The 15291-nt window shown below is 42.7% G+C and overlaps 1 protein-coding gene across 2 annotated transcripts; it reads right to left on the bottom strand.

The window, feature by feature from the left end:
• Positions 1-7755: 7755 nt before the first annotated feature.
• Positions 7756-13994, bottom strand: STARD4 (StAR related lipid transfer domain containing 4). Of its 2 annotated transcripts, XM_050913418.1 has the most exons (5): positions 13887-13994; positions 11894-11943; positions 10187-10313; positions 8911-9025; positions 7756-8361 (listed from the first exon to the last, which is right to left on the bottom strand). In XM_050913418.1, exons 1-5 carry the CDS (start codon positions 13989-13991, stop codon positions 8135-8137), a joined length of 624 nt encoding a protein of 207 aa, XP_050769375.1. In that variant the 5' UTR covers positions 13992-13994; the 3' UTR covers positions 7756-8134. The 2 variants fall into 2 exon arrangements, with proteins under 2 accessions (XP_050769375.1, XP_050769374.1); XM_050913417.1 differs by lacking the exons at positions 11894-11943; positions 13887-13994 and adding an exon at positions 11016-11026.
• Positions 13995-15291: the final 1297 nt, after the last annotated feature.

The following is a 15291-nucleotide window of genomic DNA, read 5'->3' as shown; positions in this document are numbered from 1 at the left end:
TCACTTGTTCTTAAAGATTTACAGCAATGAAGACACTGCCACTTCCTTGTGCAATCTACCAAATTGTTTTGCTACTCTTAAGACTGAAAAGTATTTTATAAAGTTCTCAGTCTTTTTGTTACAGTTAACAGTTTGCCTGTCGTGGTGATCCTTTTTCTGCAATCATTTCTTATGAATCCAAAGGTTATTAAAATGCTCCGTTCCCAGCGTCCTCCTCTCTCGGCAGCACAAACCAAGTCCATCCCCACAAGCCACACGCCCTAGGTCTTTCACTGCTCTTATTGCTTGCATGAGGATTTTCTGCCTGTAGTTGTCTACTCTCTGTCTTGAACTATGTAGCCAAAAGCTATGTAGCCCAAAGCTGCACATGGTACCTGAGTGGAGGCCTTGGCAAGACTGAAGTGTTGGAAGGATTATGTTTTGTTTCTCTGCTCTGTTTCCATATCTGTCATTTAGCACCCTCAGTGGTGTTCCCTCCTGCTCAGTTTGCCATGGCTCGCAACTGCCATGGGCCTGCAGAACAGCTGCTTGGCCAGTTGGCCACTGTCTTGTACTGGTGCAGCTTGTTATTCCTGCCACCTACAACTCCTTAGGCTTGCAAACTGCTTGAATGCAGAGTCTCTTCACCCCTTTGTGGGAGATGATTTTTCAAAACCCCTGAGGGATGTAAGAAATAAATGATGATAAGCTCTGCAAGACGTTCTGCATGGTAACAGTGCTCCAGAAAAACTGTCTAATTTGGCACTTCCATGGATGCTGCTGAATCTTTTCCCAAGCTGAGGCAAGGCATAGGTTCTTACTACAGTTTCATGAAATCATCTTCTTCCCATCTCCATAACAGAGTGGAAAAGGGCAGTAGGAGGAAAAGTCAAAAGGAGACAAGAGGGCATGTATAGGAGCTGGGTCTTATGGACTTTGAGTTCTCCCTGGATCTCAAGATTTTTGTGCTTTGGACTGATGTCTTAAAAACAGCTCATCAAGCAGTGGTGTGGAAGCTCGTGCTACAGCATAACATTATACTGGTTTTATAGCAAGCTTGAGACAAACTAGAAAATGGGACATAAGAAAGAACTGACAAGTCTGTAACCTGACAGAACTACTCAGAGGGACTGTCCATAGGTTAGGATAGCTGGGGAATTAAACAAAATCATCCTGCCTCATAAATAACAAAAATCTGCCTTTCTGCTGATGCCTGGTGCAGTCTGCTTCTTTATAAAGCCCTGGGGTTTTGTAGTTCTGATGTCCTTCTGAGCAGTTAGAACACCTTTTTCCTTCAACATGTTGTACATGTGCAAGTAACTTTTTGTCTAAAATATCCAAGGATACAGATGGTTTGGGAAACGATTCAATATTTTTACATGCATTGTGAATTCTCTATACTGTTCTTTGACATTTAAAAAAAAATAATGCATGAAAGTCCTCTTCCCTCTTCCTCACTTCTTTTTTTTTCATTATCATACTTCCATTTCTTCAGGCAAGAGATGTGTAGCGGGTAGAACGTGTGGTCGGCATCAGGTTTCCTCAATTTTTCTTCTACAAATGCTCAGTTTCCATGGTACAGGCTGGGAGGCACACAGGCAGAACAGAAAGATGTTTTGCCCATACACAGCATATACAAAACTTGATCCTTCATCTTGCCCACCGTTTTGCAGCAGGAAGTGTTGGTTCCTTATGATCTCAGTAAAAAGGCAATCAGCCTCTGTGAAGTCTCATTTAAAGTGCTATTTATTAGAGCTAACACAATAAAGAAAGAGAAGGTAGCGTAGATAATTTTGCATCCCTTCAAATGCTGGGAACCCGGAGCTGTGACACATCAAACAGGCCTCTGGCACAGTATGCTGTGCAGATCCTGCCCATGGAAGAGTTACCCCATTTTTTGTTATTCAAGCTATTATAAGATTTTCTTAAAACATTTCATCATTTCTTTCATCAAACTACTTATCATTTCTACCATCAAGCAGGAAGCATGTCCACACAGGAAGTTCTTGCTGCACTGTCAGATACAGGGAAGGCCACGCAGGGGGTGTGATTGCTTGTACTGTGTTGCAGCTGCCTGCAGCCTCTTCTGCTATCATTAGCTGGGTAAGTTCATCCTGCAGCCAGGGAACATGCACAGCGCAGCACGGGCCTGGCCCGTTAACTGCCTGTTAACACAGTTAACTGCTGTGTGGATCACTAACTCCTCGATGTACAACGGTCTTCTGGTGAAGGTTACTACACCTGCTGGTCTTGGGAAACTTTCAGCATCTCAGCTCTGATGGGCTGTGTTTCTGTACAGATGTTAATGTTTTATTTGTATCTTTTAAATTAGCCTGATTGGTTGAGACAGGAAGACCACGAAATACAGCAGAGATGGCTGTGGATATAGGGGCTCCATGCTCAATCCTGTATGCATAACAGATGCTGGTTTGTAGGGACATTCCTCATGCTCCAGTGAACAAGCATGCTGCAATTTCTTTCCTTCTTCCTCCAAATTGTGAGGAGCTCAAAATCCTGTTAGGCATACAGACAAGGAGGGGTCGTATGGTACCCAAACAAAGTACTCATGTTTGCAGCTGCTCGGATGCGCCCCCTTGAGCATTACTCTGCATCCCCAGTGAGCCTTGGAGCTTGAATTAGTAACACCAACACGCTAGCTGTAATGCTGTCTGATTGGAACCCAAATTAGAGGCAGCACTCAGACTGACACCCTGAGAAAGTCAGGGAATCTTACTTAGGACAGTAATTTGCTCTCCAGGGTCATAACCTGCCTCAGAGCTGGATCTGTGCTGGCAGGTAGGTCAGCAGGCCCAGGTACAGAGCTCAGGAAATGTTTTCTATCAGGCATCCCAGGGCACAGCCAAAGTGGTCCACAGAAGGTCTGAGCAAGGTCAGTTTCTGATTACATTTTGGGCAGTAACTGATCTTCTAATAGCTCCGATGTGTTGGGATTTGGGGCCCCTTAACCCCGATCTGACATCTCTTATTGTGTGTGTCAGCTGTGAAACGTGCACAGATATCTCCTGTCATGTGCTGCAATCATCTGTGCCTGTTTTCTCCCTGCTAGTGGCACAATCCTGAGGAAGGTTAATCCCACAATAATCAGTCCCTACCTGTACTGTAAAACTGAGTCACCAGCACAGCTCAGTGAGGACTGGAAAAGGCAGAATTTATTACAAAGTTTAAATTGTGGTCTAGGACTTCAGGATATATTCTTTCCTAGAGAACATTTAATCTCTAGCATAGATTTATTATTCTCTCTCCCATCTTCATATTCTCTTTCATCAGGTTTAAACATCACTTGTTTTTTTTATAATTCTAATTAATGTCCTTAATCATTTTCCAAAGATCCGAAGTGGCCTCTGTACCTATTCCTACCCCACTTTGCAGAGGGCGACATGATACATACCCTGCGAGAGCATGCTGTATCTCAGAGGTCACAGTTCCTTTTCTCAGCAACAGAAGAGGGCTGCAGCTCTTTGCTCTGAAGTCAAATGCTACAGAACTCTCCTGCCTTTATGCAGGCTTAGTAAGAGAAACAAGGAAAGGTTCTGCATAAGATACAGGCATTTTCTTCCTTTGTTTCTGTAGGTGCTAATTAAATACATGTCAAAATACATGTTGCAGCATGCTTTATAACCCTCATGTAAATCTGAATCCCTTTTGCAAGGTGCTACATGCTCATGTGTTTTGGATTAACTTAATTTTGATGGTTAATAAATAATTTCTTAAACATGCTAAAAGGTAAGTAATATTAAGACAAAATAATAAAGTTCTTCCACAGCAATCATGGGGTCACTACAAAAAACTGCATAAATTTTTAGAATTTAAGCTTTGAGAAAATCCTATTTGTACAGTTTTCAAGAGATTTCAATTTAGCAGAAATCTGAGTTGTGCATCTTCCTCAGTCCAAATCAAGTTTGTAAGTAAAGACAGGCTTTTTGGCTTTCAAATTTAAGGAGATGAATTGACAGCATTAGAGATCGCCATGCAGCTGAAGATGAACTACATCATCAGACATAACTCCCCAAAAAGTAACTGAATGCTACATCCGCCTGCACAAGTATTGAAAAAGCTACATCATGAGTCTGTTGGAATCCATGTTTTAATTTATTCTGCAATTGCATTCAAAATATAAATACAATCTCTAAAGTGCTGAACACAGTCAGTTAAAACCACTGTTAAGATAGACTGACTTTGACTTTCTGAACATAGGCACAACTTGACTGGTTTCACTAGAATTATGGCTACTTTTACAGCAGTGAATCTCCTAGGTTGAATCACCAGCTCACACCATCAGAACAGTTCTGGTTATTTATGGTTACTGCAGGAATTACACACTCTTTTCCTGTTTTAGAAATTCATCATGTTTCATATTTACAAATTCATCAAATTTGAGATCAGGGCTTGTGCCGTTCCCAGAGCACCTATCTGAAGTACTGGTCTACCTCCCAGCAGGCTGTGGTAGAGTACCTTGGACTGCCCCCAAATTGAACTTAGCCCAACCTCTATCTTTTGCATATGTAAAATAAGGAGCACAACTACAGGCAAGGTTTAATGCTGGAGGTTTTAGACAAGGAACAGAAGCCAAACATGAAAATTGTCTTATCTTTAGCCACCTTACCCATTCACACATGGAGCACTCAGTTAAAGTGCCAAAGCTTAGACTGTCATATTGCCTACATCCCTGAAAAAGTAAGTTTTTTAAAAAAATACTAGTAATATAAAAATAATTTTGATATGCCTATATACATGCCATTTCCCTAGCAAAAACTGGTCTCTGATATTCTTGGGCACCTCATTCAGAAGTCTCTTTCAGATAACTATATTCCAGTTTAACCGCAACACTCTTCAACTCAAGTACTGGCAAACCTCACAAACTTACAGAAAATCTGCTGCTGTGAGAATGACAGAAATCTATAGTAGGTAATTTACTTTGTCTCCCACTACCTCCTAATAAGCAAAACATGGGCTCCTGCACTTTCTCCTTTCAACTGCTTTCCTGTTTTTACTGTCTTGGCTCCATCTAGATTGTCCACTAACTTAGGAGGGAAACAATGCCATGGTGGGAAAAAGAGGTTCTGATTGGATAAGTACCTGATTTTGTGGCTTTCTTGGTTCTGAATGTACTCTAGTTAAAGAACAGCTCTGCTTCACAATCTAACACTCCTCTCATTCCTTAGCTATATAAAAAGAAAGTAAGTTTTGGTTTCAAATAAATACAACACACTATAAAACTGGACATCTTTCTTCTAGTTCTGTATTACTCTATAGCTGAACTGCTTGGAATAATGACTGTAGGGGTATCAGCTATGCATTGCTTCAGCAACATAATCAGCATACATTGTCAATCATTGCACTCCTAAATCAGAAAAAAATTTTAGAAGTCTGAGATGCCCCCAAATAAATCCTTAAAATTTGTTAGCACCTTCCGTGATTTCTCCTCATCTGAAAACTGGAGAATTGTACAATGCTCTTTTATTGATTGGAAAAAAAAAAAAAATCTGACTCCATTCTCTGTCTCCGGCAGTCTCTACTCTGTTATTCACTTGAATGTTCAGAATCATTGGCAGAAGAAATAGACTACATCTGTTAAAACACACAAGGCCAGTTTAATCAGTGTTTAAGGACTAAATTACTATAATGCAAAATAGAAGGCCTACTTTGCTTTCAGAAACTTTACTCTCATTCACAAAATCTTTGCATTTCTAGGCCTGTTACTGAAAACAACTCTGTTGATAAAAAGGAAACCTGCGGAGAAATTATTAAAAACATCATCATACTTAAAATACACTAGCAACTTCCTTCCACTCAAACACAAGTTCTTCTTTCTTCAGCTGCTCTGTGCTTCACCAGCCTATCTTCACTGAAAGCATAAAAAGCCATTTCACTGAACACTACATAAGGACAGATACTCTAGAGGTGTTAGAGCTCTTATAATGGGTGTTTGGAACAGGGACCTCTTAATCTTTTCTGCAGTGCCTCGTGTTGTACAAACATCATCCTGTACGTGTCTTGTGCTCCTTTTGACCCATTTCTCCAGCACTGAAGTGCCTCTGTGCAGATGTAAACTGGGCTTTTTATAGAGCAATAGAATATTTTTCTTTATAAACATCTGTATCACAACCCCTCAATTAGTCAGTCCCAGCAGTTTTAAAAAAAGAAGACATGAATATGCAGATTTGCTATACATGTAATCTTTATAACTGGGAAGAATAAATAGCGTACACTTCACACAGCTTCCTCATTAATCATGTCAGCATTCATCCCACAGAGCAGTATTGCTAGGGCTTTCATACTTGCCTCTGTACCAGTACTAGAAAGGAATGGACCCTAGCATTTAGGAAAAAGCATGTCTGCTGACACCGATTCCTTAGTGTCCTTGGTAGTGAAAGATCACCTTGTGAACTTCCAGTACTGCGGGGGAAACAAGGAAGACAGAAAAGATGGGAAGAGTAGCCAAGAAGTTTAACGGCAACTGCAGAATACACAAAACCCAACAGGCAGTTGACATTTTCTGCCTATGAAGACACCAAAGGCTGTTTGATGCCATTGTTTTTAACTGCCTTAAACAGTACTAAACGCTTTAATACATGAAGCACATTGGAAGAGCCCTCACTATATTTGGTGTCATGTTTTTTCTAGCTCTTTGCTTGAGCGATGGGGAAGAGAAGTCCTCACTGTTCAGAGTTCAGCTACAGTGGCCAGTGTCAAAAGAGCCAATATTGCAGGGGAACAACTTTCATCTGAATTTTTTTTTTTTTGAGAGTTCATTACCAGCCCTTAGATTGTATGTATACAACTGGCCCCAAAATATGAGGGCTCCAAGATACTTTCCCTAACTACTACACAGCTAAACTTGCCTCTAATAGCACTGGTAAAGCATAGGGATAATTACAATCTCACCTGAGCAAATGATGCATACCAACATTAAAAGCTTAATGTCAGGTTTTAAAGAGAATTCAGGTTCCTAGCAGCACAGACAGCAATCTTTTGAAAGTCCCTGCTATGTATCTGTCAGCATCACTGGGTGGCTAAATATCCTTAAAAATTTGACCCTCCATCCTCCAGCAGATCTGAGCAATTCTGCAGCTTGAGCTCTGGCCTTCAGTTGCTCCTGTTTTAAGAAGCTAATTTCAGTTATCGCAAAGATCAGTCTAGGGGTATTACCACAGAACACCCCAGTGCGCTGTACCAGCATGCTGGCCGTCTATGCTGTTGTGGCTACACCAATGCCTACACCTGAAGCAAGTCAGTGGTCCTTTCTGTTGCTGTAGTAATTCCAGGATTTTCAGTTAAGGAAGACAAAAAAAAACCCCCCACACAATTACATGCACATTTAAGTAAAAAATTCTTTAGAAGTGCAGAGTATCACAGAAGATCCATTGGAGGTTTGCTATTTTGACAATTGTGTGATTAAAAGCCCACTAAAAACTATGGAAAGACACCTGATGACTTAAATGAGCTTTGGATCAGCTGTAAGGGCATTTCTTTATCTATGCACCGAGACTGTTATATACAACAGTTAATTAAGTTACAGTTACAACACTGAAGAAATGCCAATAATGAATACTTACTTTTGCTAACAAGAGTGAATAGCTTTCTTACGAATAGTATCATTTAAGAACTTAGCTATGTAATATCCCTATGATAAATCAAATATTTTAAAACAAATTACAGATGCACCTGTACAAACTAAATAAATCAAAAATTTTAAGTAAATATAAAAATATATATATTATAAAACTACATCTTCAGTGAGATGCTGCCTGTACAGTGACCTGCACCAGCAAAATCCTGAGCACTCCACTCTCAATATTGTTGGTGAGAGCTGAGTTCATGCTGCATTGTTCAAGCCCACACACACATCTTGTGTTTTTTACCTAGGAAGCCGGGGTTTATAGATTCAGACTACTCCTCACACAGCTGCAGGGTGCTGAGCAGGAAACAGAATCTCGTACCGTGAATTAGGAATGTATGCTAAGTATCACATCAAAAAGTACTTGGTGAAGTTGTTTGGATCCCTCAACATAACGGGTCAGGTATCATTTCAGAAACAATGTTACTCACCTCTTAACTCAGTAGCTAACCTATGCTAAGCTAAACAATATAATTTGATTGCAAGAAACGCACGGGCTTTTAAGTCTCTGTTTGTCTATGTTTTCAGTGCCTTTTTGAGGTCAGAGTAGAAATTGGCCAGGGTACCAGACATGGCAGTGTCTACTGCAGATTGCGGTAGCATCCCTCGCAGTTCAGTCTGAATATAGCCTGTCAAAAGACTGTGGCTAGGATAGTCCTTAAGAGGGACACAGAACCAACCACAAGGGTGATTGAATCCACGGACAAAGTTAGGTCTCACCTCTCCATAGTCTAGGCTTATACCTATCAAGGAAAACAAACAAAAAAAGGGAAATTAATTTGAGACAGATAAAAAAATAAAAGTATAGTAAATTTAAAATGTACAAGTTTCTGCTTGGAGAAGTTAGTAGAAGTGACAGACACACTTCAAGTTTCTGGGTACTTCCATGCATGACAGTTGTCTGCTCTTCATCCAAACCCCACAACAGACAAGCAGAGCTTGATAAGCAGAAATTCTGACATTAAAAAGACATTCCTCCCATTTACTAGCAAGTTGAGCAAGTTGTTACTCGACCCAGTTTGCTCTAAGAGCTGAGTCAGAGCACTCAACTTGTCTCTACCACTTCTGTTCCACAGTTGGCATAAGTGAAATTTGGCACAGATGGATGGCTCATGGGTATATCAGTAACTTGTATACTTCTTTAAATCTGTAAAATACCTTTGAAATACTTGTTGGAGACCATCTTATGCCATTTTTGAATGCTTACTGCAGAACTAAACTTAATTGAATCAAATCTTACACCAAGCAGCTGTTGCAAAATAAGAATCAAGCAGAGGTAAGTGGTGCCTTACCACATGTTAGAAGCCCGTCTTCATAGCTTGTAGTGTAAGAGAAATCAACAAACTCCCTTGGTGCTATGATGTTCCAGAGCTGGCCAGCAGTGGTGTAGCGCATCAGACAGCAGTTCTGGTTGAGTGACAGAATAAGGAGGGTAAGAAAACAAAAATATCTTAGTATAATGAATACAGGGAAATTTATGCTTGTAGGCAGCTAGCCTTTTCCACAAAGGAAACAGCCTCTGTCAACTACGCTATGCAAACAACTTCAGTGAGGTCTGAATGGCTGTGTTGTTTTCAGTCTAAATGCCGGAAGTTTGTAAGGACCTGCAATCTGCAACTGAGAGCTGCAGGGGCAGAGAATATCTGGCACCTTTAAACCATACTGATTAAAACTAGAGAACTGTGTCATGCCTAGGAACTGAAAGCCATGTGCCTTTTATGGGGCTTAACTTAGGAAGTCTGAAAGGACCACGAATAAATTGCAAGAGGCCTCTCTTGGTACTAAGACGCTCTGTCAAGTACTTTTAATCCACCAAGTGAATAATAAAACAGAATGCAAACAATTCTTCAAAAAAGGCTTTCTTATAAGACAATGGAGTTTGTATAAATTTTAGGGCATAATTAGCAAAAATACCTTGCCATATAAATCTTCCTAAGAGCCAGAGCAAAAGACAATCCATGTTCAAGCCAGGCGTCCACAGGGTTTTGAAGTCATACTGAATGTCCCAGTAACCAAAGGAAGGCTACCAGCTCTTCTGTAATCAACTTCAAACCTACTTTTCTTTAGCAAGTCCTGCCCCTCAGTATGAACCATTTTGGCTCCCAGCACAAAGCCCTGCCACACAGTGAAGTCAACCTTTCAGGAAGAGGGAGAGGTTGCAGCTTCTGTATGTGTGGATTATTAATACCCACAATTTTTTTTATTGTGGAACAGAAAAAAGCAAGCTGTATGAAAAGGCTTTGGCATATAAAATATCACACTGTAACTCTCTGCATGTGAATTTTATCAGAGGCTACCAGAGCTCCCAGGTCCAAGAGAACAGTGACCGACCAAGTTTTACTCCTTTATTTTTAGCATTGATGGAAAGCTGAACTTCAAGCTTCAGAACAGGACTGTGCAGCCAGAAAGCCTCATCTGATGTCACCAACCTCATGTATGTGTAATATCCCATATGCATGCAGAAAACGGGCAGAAAAATGTATTTGTTGGAACGACTGCTCTGCTGTACTGTTAAACTCATGTATGCATCTATACACATTTCCCTCAAGAATCTAAACAAGTCTTCACCTCTTCAAATGTTTCCATGATGTCCATTGTAGTCATTAAGCTGTCCCAGTCTAGCCTATAAGGTCCAGGGCGAATATGATCCACTATTCTGTTAGTAACATCTTCCACCACTCCTTGAGCTTTGTAGCTAGAGAAATGCATGTTTACAATTAAAAGTGAGAAATTCTTTATAAATACTCCATTAATTTGCAACAGCACACTTACTATAATACCTTGGTACCTGGAATTACGGTCAGTGGACAATTATATCAGAAAAACAGTACAGAAAAAGACCTATGGGTGCATCTATTCTTCTCTGCAATAAATGTTATTCTGAGAAACTTTGTCCTTATGCTGTAATCAATATTTTGTAAATGGCAAACTCCTTCCTCAGATAAAAATCATCATGTTTATTTCTCTAACAACTTGTTATTTTGCTCTTCTTGCTGGACGAGGAAGGGAGTCTACCAGGGACAAGTAAAGCTAAAAGCAAAAAGAAAGGAGAGCAGGAATACATGGGAAAAACATTTTTCGTTAAGTAGAAGTAACAGTAGTAGAACCAAGCTAATGAGAAACTATGTTATGCTTTGGTGGCATATAAGAGTACCAAATAAAACAATTTGATATAAGACTTTACAGAACATTCATTTGTTATCAGATATTTTTAGTAGACACCAGAGATTTTGTTTACTTGAGTTACTGGGCCTCCAGCTCCTGAAGGGAAAGAATCCGTCATTATTTTCAAAATACTTCTTACTCATTAAGCTGTTCTTATTAATAGTAGGTAACTAGTCAAGCAACAGATTCATCTATTCACTTGTGCAGTTCACCCATATTCACTCATAATTACCTGGTTGGAGCCAATCATCTCAGCTGTATACTCAGAACTGGATGACCACGTGAACACGCTAGTGGCTTCTAGCTGGGTGTTTGGAAAGTTCTTCAAAGTGTCCTTTATTTCACCAGGTGTATACACAACCCTGGAGTCTTCATCTGCACATAGCAGCCACTGCCCTCTTGGCAGTGGTTCAAGTTACACAACCTGTTGATGCCAGTGCACCCGTGGCCCTGCACAGTCAGCAGACTCTTGGTGTCTGGAGTCATCAGCTCTTGCAGATTTAACAGGACTTAAATTCCACAGAGCGTATCAGTCTTTGAGATACCTTCAAACACTACCTTCTCACATGACTTTTCATTTCTTCAGAGTGCTGTTTTCTAGTAACTATTTCTCTGCCTAAACCTACAGATACCAACAGAACCCAGTGACAGAAACTCACGCAGGAAGGGCCTTTATGTCACACATCTTTCCCACAACTACATGCTTGATATTTTACTCTATTGCCATTGCATAGTCACTGTAACAGTCTAAGCACTGACTGGGTTGTCACCCAATAACGCTTCGGACCTACTGAATTTGGATTTGATTGTGGTTTGCAGACCATCTTTCTAAAAGGTCTGGGCATATGTTGTTGCCCACTTCAGCCAATGGGAGTTTTGTGGTGTGTTCCACAGTTTTCATTGTTCATTGTTCTAGACACCACACAACACTAAGGCATCAAAGTATAACACTAAAAAGAAATGGTACAGGCACACTAGATGATCCACATAGCTTCTCCTCTGGAGAATCTGTGTAGCTGAGGGCTGTAGAATCCACAACCTTCATTTCTAAATTCTACAAAACACATCTGTGGAACCTTAAAAATGTATCTGCTCTGCACGCAAACTTACAGGTATCCACTGAATTCCTCTGATGGTTTACGCCACACAGTTGCATCTTTCTGAAAGAAAATGGAAGATACAATGTTAACTGCCACTTACATACAATTATAAGATGTCCAGAAAATGCCTCAATTTTTCTGAAGAAAAGCAAACGACTTTACCATTAACTATGGTTCACCCCAAAGTGCTCATTGACCTGGGCACTTTAGTACACTTTTCTTAAGAACAGAAGGCGTTTCAGACATTGTTAACTCGTAATCTTCAATTCTTTCAAAAAAATCAGTCAATTGCCTTTCTCAGTGTCAAACGCTAGAAGTCTGTGCAGAAAGAGGGCTTGGCAGGCCAAGCCAGTTTACTATGAAAACATAGAATAATGGAACCACATTACTAAGTAAAGCCTTTCAATTAAAAGGCAACTGGAAAGCCATTATCTGGACACTATTCGGACAGGAAGACCACACAACTTCTGCTTGCACTCCTGTAACACATGACCAAGCAGACGTGTGCAGGAGGTGCTGACCGTGGCAGACAAGAAAGTTTAAGTTACCCTTCTCCCCTACATGCCTGACTAGAAGTGTCTTGCAAGCAGTAGTCTATTCATTTTAAAGTTAGCCAGAGAAAATAAAGACATCAGTATCTTCTGATTTTTATCTAACTATGAAATGGAACCTCTGTACAAAATCTCTGAATTTTGGTGTTAAAGAGAGTACCAAAAGGCCCCTTTTTATTTGGAATCATGATTACCTAGGCACAAAGGACCAAATGTCCTAAAGAACAATAGTGTAAGTACTGCATCCAGAACTGTTTAAGAAATTTAGGGGCAAAACACATCTCCCTGGCAGGTAGCTAAAGCTCTGAGTTTCTTTTACATGGCACAGTATCAAAACACAAGGAAGGAAGGAAGGAAGTCCAACTGGAAATTTTACAGGAGTAAAATCTGGGGAGTAATGTGATCTGGAACAGTGAGATTCAGGTAACCTCCTAAAGGAAAACAGTGGTATAGGTATAAGACTTAGCATTTAGCAGAGCAGCAGTGGTGTAGGTGTTTTGCAAGGGTGAAAGGCTTGGATACTCTGTTCCTCCTTTTCAAGACAGTGAATTTGTTAATTTTACAAATAATCAAGTTACATTTGGAACACTCGACCCTCTCTTATCAATGTCTGCTCACAAAGAAAAAAAGAAATACAAGACCCACCCAAACCGCTGTAACAAAAGGGCAAAGATAGAAATTTACCACACTAGTCCTACTGCATTGCTACATTGAGATACCAAAATACATTTCTACCTCCTATGCAGGACAGGACTAAAAAGTATTCACCCAGCCTAGAACTGATGCACCAGCAAGGTCTATTTAGCTTGATGAAACAGGACTCAGAAAAGCCAAGCAGCTCAAAAGAAGGGTATGGCAAACTGCTTGGAGAAAGCAGGAACTGCATTCCCTTTCATGGAAGGAAATGTATGACAATGTGGGGGCTCTGAAGGCAATGGAAACATGAAGAAATATGAGAGAAAGAATTAAGAATTATTTCCTTTTTTACAAGGAAGACATCTGGAAGCTGAAGCATGATGGGTTCAAGCATTACAGACAAAAGAGATTCCGGAGGCTGGCAGAGCCTACCTGCAGGCTGTGGCTGGTTTGTTGAAAGTACAAGTGAGCATCTTGCAACACTGCTAGTGCTAACAGTATTTCACATTTTGCTTTAAGAAAAACCTATAGTCCTACACAGGTAGGATTCTTCTGTGAGATACTTCCCTGAAAATGGGTAGCAGGAATGACAGAGTATGTCTGTAGACAGGAAGAACACATTCTGTCATCTAAAGAGGTACTATACTAGAAGGGTGGTTTCACAGGGCCTCTCACATGAAAGTCCTGCAAGAATTTGCCAAACGTTTCACACCCGTGTTATACGGCATAACAAGCTCTTTCCCCGCCACAAGTGACCTACAGCTTCCTTGACAGAACAAATCGGGCCGCACGCACGAAGCCACCCAGACCACTCACAGTTTTCTTCGCAACGCGCCATTCGCTGTCTCCGATGCTGTGGTACTGAATCAGAGTGTTTCGCAGTTTGGTAGCCAGGGGTGCTGAATTTGGCAAGAGGTCCATTTGCTTTCCTCCTGCGTAAAGAGATCTATGACACAGACACGCACATCAGACCGAGACACCACATTAGGGACGGCAACAATAGCACGACTCATTTAAATCCACGCACTTTCAACAGAGAAAGCAGAAACTACTACCACCACCACACACACACACACACACACACACACATCCCCTCGCTCGCTTCGGGTGACAGCGGGCGGCTGTCAGGACCCCTCGGCGCGGCGGGGGGGCGCAGGCTGCGAGCCAACGGCCGCCCCCACGGCGCCAGGCCACGCCCGGAGCCCCGCGGCCGTTAGGAGCGCGTGACGGGCGCGAGCCCCCCGCTGCCAGTGCCGCTGCCAGTGCCGCTGCCGCTGCCGCCCCCGGCCCCGGCCCCGGCCCCGGCCCCGGCGCCCCGCGCTCACCTGCGGCCGCGGCCCTCCGCCTCCTCCGCCTGCCCCTCCTCCCCCGTCGGCAGCACTGCCAGCCGGCCCGGCAGCCCAACGGCCGATGCCGGTAGCCAATGAGAGCGCAGCCGGCTTCCCGGCGCAGCCAATGGCGACGCGACCCGCCGAGGGCGGGGGAGGGGGTTCGTCTCCTTCTCGTATCACGCGACCTCTCGACATGTCACCGGCGTGTCGTCACGAGCCGGAGAACGGCGGGCGCCCTCCCGTTCGCTGCTGCGGAGGAGCGCGGCGTTCTGATTGGGTGGAGTCAGTGGAGTGATGGGAGGAGGCGGGGCGCGAGCTCGACGGCTGCTCGAGGCGGGCCTGACGGGGCGCGGCGGTTGCTGCGCGGCCCCGCCTCGCCTCACAGGGGCGGCGGGGAGCCCTGCGGCCGGGGCAGCGGGACGGGCCTTGCGAGGGCCCACCGGCTGTCCTGGTAACACCGGGCGGGCCCCGATCGTCTGCGGTAACAGCACGTTAACCACACCATTGCTGTGTCTGCTTGGGAGCAGGCCGAGCCTCAGTCACCAGGCTAGGTCTGCTGCAGGGCTTGTCTTCTCACGTGTGGCCTGTTACTGTCACTTTGTAAAGGCTTTTTTACTGTGACCTTATAAAGGCTTACACAGAGTTGCAGCTTTCCAGTTGAAGCGTCCTGGATTCGCTGTTCAGCTGAGGCCTGTCCTGCAAGTGCGGATGTGGTGGGCAAGAGTGGTGGTGAGCATCTTCCCTGGGTCAGCGCTCCCGTGTTGCTGTTAGCTATGACTTTCATTGCAGCATCTGAAACTCAAACCAAAATGTTTGTCCAGCCATGAAGGGCTTAAGGTGGTGCAGAGCACAGCAAGTGACGCATTGTGGTGAGAAAGCCTGAGATACTC

Source organism: Gymnogyps californianus, chromosome Z (genome assembly GCF_018139145.2).
Source record: "Gymnogyps californianus isolate 813 chromosome Z, ASM1813914v2, whole genome shotgun sequence".
Classification (NCBI taxonomy): Eukaryota; Metazoa; Chordata; class Aves; order Accipitriformes; family Cathartidae; genus Gymnogyps; species Gymnogyps californianus.
This window is presented reverse-complemented; position numbering and strand designations above follow the sequence as displayed.